We start from the raw sequence: 7,497 nt of genomic DNA on the forward strand, positions 1-7,497 counted from the left end.
AAAGATAGATAGATAGATAGATAGATAGATAGATAGATAGATAGATAGATAGATAGATAGATAGATAGATAGATAGATAGATAGATTATTTCTTGCAATTGTGACTTTGTAATCACAGTTGTACTGTATATCTCGCAATGTGACTTTCTTATTTTAAATGATAACACTTTACAATAAGGTTAATTAATTTAACATTAGCAAATGTATTAACTAACATGAACTAACATTGAGCAATACTTTTGTTATTAGTTAATATTTGTTAATATTAGTTAATAAAATCTAGCTGTTCATTGTTTGTTCATGTTAGTTCACAGAACATTAATGAATGTTAACAAATACAACCTTTTTATTTTAATAATGTATTAGTAAATGTTGAAATTAATATTAACTAAGATTAATAAATGCTGAAGAAGTATTGTTCATTCTTAGTTCATGGTAGTTAACTAATGCTAACTAATGAACCTTATTGTAAAGAGTAAACCTTTTAAACTTTATCTCACCTATAAAGTTAGAAATTTTACTTTGCTGATGCAAAATCTTTTTTTGTTTTGTTTTTGGCCTGAAATCCTTGGGTTTGTACGAAGACTCTTTTGTCGATTTCTATTGTCGCTCCATGCAGTATGGCGATGCTCACGTACAGTAGTGATTTCACGGCAGTAGCTCATTTCTAATTGGTTCATCTGATGATCTTATGAATTACCCCTTGTTACCACACTCCCCACTCTCCCCCACTGGTCTTTTGTGGAATTCATCACAATATTTCCTAATCATGCTCAAATGCTGCTCACACAGAGCTCAACGGACGCTGCTAGGCCATCATGCCACACAGAGACTCTATGAGGGGGAATTCGGAAAGGAGGTTGACTAGTAGGCCGTGGCCTTTACTTTCCTGGTGGGGGATTCAGGCTTCTCTGGGGCCTCAGTCCCAGGGGCCTCTGGCTTTGTCACACAGCTATCAGCCACTGCAATGCTAGGATCCAGAGAGAGAGAGAAAGAGTGGTTACTGAAGCAAAGCAGCAGACAAAGACAGCGATACAGGCAGAGAGAGCGATAGAGAGAGAGAGAAAGAGAGCCTCATTTGTTCCTAATTCATTCCTCTGAGACAAAATCAGTGTGCTTTATTTGTCTCTTTAGGCCTGTGGATTGATTGCGAGAGAGATGCCAGGTCTTCAGCAGACTACTCGATCTTAGGTGTCGTTTCACTGGGACGGCTGAAGCGGATTGGCTCTTGACACAGATAAAGGGTGCGACTGGGTGCGTGTTAGAGCTACAGCAGAGCGCTTCGTTTTGACACTTATTGCAGCTGCACGATGTGATTTACATTTGCCGACAAACACAAGTGCTCCATTTACTGCTGGGTGGTAAATTCAGGATACTTGTGGGAAAACAAAAGCACAAGTTAAATTATGATGATTTGAAAAAACCCTTATTTTTCCTTCATAAATAATGACAGTCATGGCAAACAAAAGAAATTACATTTAGGCAGGGAAAATAACACATCCTGAGTAAATCACAGAGGGACAGCAGAAGGAAGCAAACAAACAGCTAAGAGTCCTACATGTGCTGTTATCCCAACACGGTCTCATGAAAGTGCGTATCTATACCACAAATTTTATTTCTCGTGCCATTTATACGGCAAAACATTTTTTTTGCGTGCATATGCTACGCACTGTAAACCCCTTGGGTAGGATTAGGGGTGTGGAGTGCTTGCGTATTACACGGCATAAAGTGCGTATCATATGCATGCGAAATTTGCGTATCATATGCAAGCAAAAAATATTTTTGGGATATAAATGGCACGAGAAATATAATTCGTGGTATAGATACGCCCTTCATGAGATCAGGCTGGTTATCCAGGAGCAAATGGCTGATGAAACTAAGGCATCCATTTAGTTTAAAACACATGAACTATTTTCTGAATATACCTCCCAGAGGACTACTGAGAACTACTATATACAAGTTCATAATTAATATGAATAATGCATAATGAATAATTCATTCTAAAGTGAAGATCATGGTAACCCACTAGTAATGACTCATATGTTACTACATCATTCTAAAGGGATTACTTATTATTTGTAACATTATTCTAAAGTGAAAAGCATGATAACTCTAGTAATGACTGAAGTCAGTGTAATCTTTTGAGGTTTTTGTAAGGTTTTGGATAGTAATAACTCAAGTTTTACTACATTCTTCTTAAGGGATTACTGGTCATTTGGATCAGTATCAGTGAAGATCATGGTAACCCACAAGTAATGACTCAAGTGTTACTAAATATGTCGGAAGCAATTACTATCCAAAACCTTAAAAAAGCCTCAAAAGCTTACAATGACTTCCGTCATAACTACATGTCAACTAGCAGTCATTAGAGTATTAGTAGACTGTCTGCTTAATATCTGATTACTCTTTATGAACATGACTATAAGTAACTTTGCAACTACGTCAACTTATTCTAACCCTAACCCTACAAGTCTACTAATACTCTACTTATACTCTATTGAGAGTTAGTAGACATGTACAGGTAGGTGCAATGTTACTTATAGTCAAAAGAATGTGTTAAAGGGACCATCAAAATAAAGTGAAACCTAAGTTTGTTTCTGTTCAAGGTTTATTATTTAAATGCCCCTCAAAATGCATTTTTATTGTATTTTGAAAAAAAATGAAAAGTCAAGAAATGAATTGCATGTAATTTAATTCCAAGCGTCCTTGAATAACTGGATGGTTAGGATGCTTCGCACATTTGAACAGACCAGCGCTCTTCAGAGCATCTGATGCCTAGTTCTGCTTCCAAACCAAAATAATTCACAAAATGAAATGGCATGGATTTTGAGAGGGTCTCTCAAATGAGCATCATAATTTCATCACTGATGTAATTAAGAACTCAGGTGGATCCTGTGCCAGATTTCATGCACCCTCACACTGGTTTGCCAGGGCGATATTCCCATGAAGGACAGAAGCCAACACTCTCCTGCGAGGGATTAATTATCCTCTCAGAAGGACAGATTACCACTAACTTTAATAATCACAAGTAAAATGGGGATAAACTGTAATATGGTGCTTTTGCTGATCCAAGTGACTCAGTATGGGTTACAAATTTGTACCTACGATTCAGTGTTTTTTTCTGAAGCATGACTAAAGAAGGTTGCTAATGTGACCCACTCGGGAAGCAGTCAGGGTGTCCACGTCTCAATATGACAGAGAAGAAAGACATATGTCCACACATTCATCTCCTGTAGTTCTTTTTTTATATATAAGAAGAGTGACCACATTGGATTTTGGCTGGCTAATTGAGCATTTTAGGAAGGGTCTCAGAGGGAATACTTAGCTGAGAATGGGTTGCAAGTCCTGTGCCATATGTTTCAGCAGTCTCGGATTAAAACAATAAAAGTAGGAAAGATTGTCAGGACTGAGCAACGCATTCTCATCCTAGGGCGTCATATACTGACGCTTTTGACATTTCGTCTACATCGAACGTACATGGCACCCTTTAGCGTCAATATGAGACGCACAGAGCTTTGTTCGGTTATGGGTAGGTTTAGGTCTGGGGTAGGGTTAGGGTTAGACCGCTAGGAGGCGCCTTCTGGCCCATATCTATCTGCGTCTCATATTGACGCTAAAGGGTGCCATGTGCGTTCGATGTAGACGAAATGTCAAAAGCGTCAGTATATGACGCCTTGGGATGAGTTACCCTGGACCACATCAGGTCAAAAGTCAGTGTTATATGATGCACATATTGCTGATTGATTCAACATCTGCTGTCAGTACTGCTTTAATAATATCATTTGAAATCTTACATACTGTAAGAATGTAAGATATTGCTAATTTGCCTAGATAAATTGATACATCTATGCATAACAAATGCAATATTATTAGATGCAATTTTGCAGATGTCCCATATGTTTTTGTCTCCTCAGCGCTCTACGATTACTCCAGATCACTTGAAGAGATACAACAATTTTTAATAACTTACTTTTGGGAAACAGCCTGCAATTCTAAGATGATTTGTACAGTAGTTTCTTTTGGGAAACACAGCCCAGAATCGTAACTTATCATAACAATAACCTTCTCAACCATAGATACTGGTAATCACTGTAGATCATCAAGGCCAAAGTTTTCGGTCTTTCCAAGTTCCCATGTAGCCTTGAGTTTTGTGAAGTGTGCGCTTAAAAACCGCAGACTGTCAAGTGTTCTGTTTATCTGTCATGCTTTGGGATTTGACAGGTTCTGGTGCTAATCTGATGTGCCTCCTGCAATCAGCCCTGATTGAAACACCTGTCTCTCAAACCAAGAAATGGACAAATCAGGTCTACATAGCAATCAGGAAGCCTCTTTAACAAATAGGTAACATGCTCTTAAGCAATCAAGTGCATCCACTAATAGCAAAATGAGAGACGCATTCATAAATGCTTCTTTCTTCAATATTGTAAGTGTGATGACCTCAAAGTATCAAAGGTATTTATTTCATTATGGTACCCAGTAGCCCGGCAGGATGATATGCAGAGTAATAGGCCTACTTTCCGAGACAAACGCTGAAGTCTTAAATGTCACTGGCATTTCTGGAGTGTAAATCTTCTTAGCGACAATGACAGGCTCTGCATTACTGTTTCAACCTTCTCTTTCTTCAACCCTCAAAAGCAGTCTGCATCAATAAAAGTTCATTAAGGTTATCCACAAATTATTTAAAATGCATTTTTGTTGTTTTGTTAAATAGTAAATGTGATGGAAATTACCAAGAACCCAACAGGTTCAATCTGTACAAGTAGGTCTGACATTAAATATTAGCAATATTATTGCAATATCTTTGCTGACGATATAAAATTTAGCTAAGGAATAAAAAAAAAGGTAATTGTGACTGTTTGTTTTGTCTCACAATTCTGACCATTTTTCTCTCAATTGCAAGTTTATATTTCACAATTCTGACTTTATTTCTAGCAATTATGAGTTAATGAGGAAACAAGCTTCCATTATATCATGTTTATAGTAATGTTAAAAGTTTCACTCATATTGTTCACTCAAATAATTGTTTCACTCATATCATATACTCATAAGTTTCACTCATATTGACAACCACATTTAAATACGATAATTGACAGTTATGATCAAATTATTGTGATGAATGGATCCACCACATAAAAAAATAAAATGTACCTTAGGACTTGTTTTCTAATCATATGTTTTTGTCTATATTTCAGTTTTGACTTGGACAATTTTTTTCTTTAAATTTGATGATGAGACAAAAAATGTCGGATGGGACAAAAAATTATATTATATATTGTGTTTCAAAATAGATCCGTGCATCAAGTCTTGGGATATTGCACTTGTTGTATAATTTTCTTTTTGCTGCCTAATAATTATAATAATTGTGCTACCTTTAAGTGATTTTTAAATGTTTCTTTTGTGTTTATATAGTAAAAAGCAGTAAGAGGTCGAGATAACTTGATTATCATTACTGCTGATTTTGCAGTAATCAATTTGAATGTTCATTGTAACAATAGCTTTTCTATCCTGATCAGATCTTTTTAATTTTTCAAAAGCAAATACAAATGTGTGTGTGTGTGTGTGTGTGTGTGTGTGTGTGTGTGTGTGTGTGTGTGTGTGTGTGTGTGTGTGTGTGTGTGTGTGTGTGTGTGTGTGTGTGTGTGTGTGTGTGTGTGTAATGTGATCAAAATTTCGAAATAAAATAAAATAAATTTCCATATAGACAAAAACATATGATTAGAAAAATGCCCAAAAATCATTTAAAGTACAAGTTCTGATGTACATTATATTTTTTATTATAATTATTATATAATTGTATTATTATTATTATTATTATTATTATTATAAACCAGGATTGCAGCTGTATGTCAGTGGATTTAGATCAGCATCAGGCACAGATGTGTTTGCATTTTTCTTTGTGATTTCACTGAAATCCCACAAATGAAATCCAACTTCTACTTGATGCTTCCCCTGTGTTACTATATAGATTCCTGCAGCAGTGCAAGCTATTTTATTAAGTGGTGGGGACAAAATTGGCCATTGCAAAAAGTGCCCACAATCAATGTCACCTGTGAGGGAAGTACTTACAGATCGTTGTCTGTTTCTGTACGGGGCTTCTTTCCTCTCCTGTACACCATACATATTGTGACCACCACTCCTACAATCAGACCGCCAACCACCACCACTCCCAAGACGCCAAATATACCGCCAGGAGGACCCTGAGGCATCGGCTTTTCTGCAGGAGAACAGAAAGAGAGAGAATTGTGAATTATCTCAATTAGTGCTTGATTCATCCCATCAGAAATAAACCATTTCAATCACAAATATAAGAGGATCCATGCGGACACAGCACCAGCTGACCACAGATAATGAAAACATCACGGTGTTTACACTGCAGCATGAAGAAAACGCAGGGTGGAATTCTCTGTTTACTTCTTTTACTCAGATACATAATTTACTAAACAATTAGACCTACAATTGACAACATATTCCACAATGAAAGCAGCATACAAGTCAATGCTATACAAAAACTGGTACTTGAGGTTAGAACTTAAAGAAGATGATGGCAGTGTTAGAAGCACAACAATGAAAAGGAAGTATAGCGACAGAGATTTTCTTCCGAATTTTGACGTGTATCCTAGTCTATTTGAAAGAGAAAAAAATGGGCAAGGACTTGATTCTATGCAATTTAAGATGTGAATGTTGCACTCAAAAATGTATTCTTCATAAAGTCATTAAACAACATAAGGGTGACAACTATAGGTGAACTATTCAACCAGTTATCCATAGAAAGTAAAGCATGCAGCAACAGAGCGCTACAAAAAGAAACGCCTTTCACAAACATTTTCAGTTTTACGTGTGCAAGGCAAGATGAATACCACTTTAAAACATCATTGTCTCAAAGGTTGCAAGAGGCTATGTTCTCACAACCTTAGAGACTGAGAGCAAATATATGTGTGAATTTCAGTCAATGCTGTTGAGGTGTGAAGCTAAAAAGGTTTCTTCTGTAATCCTTGCATCAGAGCTGAAAGCAGCAGTTCCCTTTGTATTCAGCGGATAAAACACAAAAGCTATACTGCAGTGCAGTGATCCCCACAGGTTAATAATATTAGCTTCTAGCTAGATTGGACCATTAACTTTTTCCTAAGTAAATAAGGTTGTTATGAGAATGCAGTCAACCAACCACATAAATATTGTATAAGATCTGCTAAAAGAATCATGTTGTTTATGAATTTTTATTTTTAGCATGTAGGCTCAGTAAAAGTGCATGAACTTACCTTGCTCCCCTTGATAGGACTGTACTTTTAGTTCGTACTGTTTATGCAAAAATGCCAGCAAAAACAATCAAGACATAATGCATTCCAGCAAATGCACATTCTCTCATGTAACCCAACTGAGCAGCTGTTCGTGGGTGTTAAGCCACTTTTTTTTTTTGGGCAGAATATTGGGGCAAATATGTTGTGAAGACTGCGGCAGCTGTTTCTGACTTTATGATTGGCCTCTAGTTTGTGTAAAAAA

General features: G+C 36.6%; 1 protein-coding gene across 2 annotated transcripts in view; it reads right to left on the reverse strand.

Annotated features, from left to right (window-relative positions):
* The window catches only part of LOC309508477 (uncharacterized protein), a 70,411-nt gene extending 64,204 nt beyond the window's left edge, over positions 1-6,207 (reverse strand). For both annotated transcript variants that reach the window (XM_082183123.1, XM_082183124.1), the window contains exon 1: positions 6,067-6,207. In XM_082183123.1, coding sequence (XP_082039249.1) covers positions 6,067-6,206 — 140 coding nt within the window. In that variant the 5' untranslated portion in view covers position 6,207. The remainder of the gene's footprint in view (positions 1-6,066) is intronic.
* Positions 6,208-7,497: the final 1,290 nt, after the last annotated feature.

Source organism: Leuciscus leuciscus (genome assembly GCF_965113295.1).
Source record: "Leuciscus leuciscus genome assembly, chromosome: 10".
Classification (NCBI taxonomy): domain Eukaryota; kingdom Metazoa; phylum Chordata; class Actinopteri; order Cypriniformes; family Leuciscidae; genus Leuciscus; species Leuciscus leuciscus.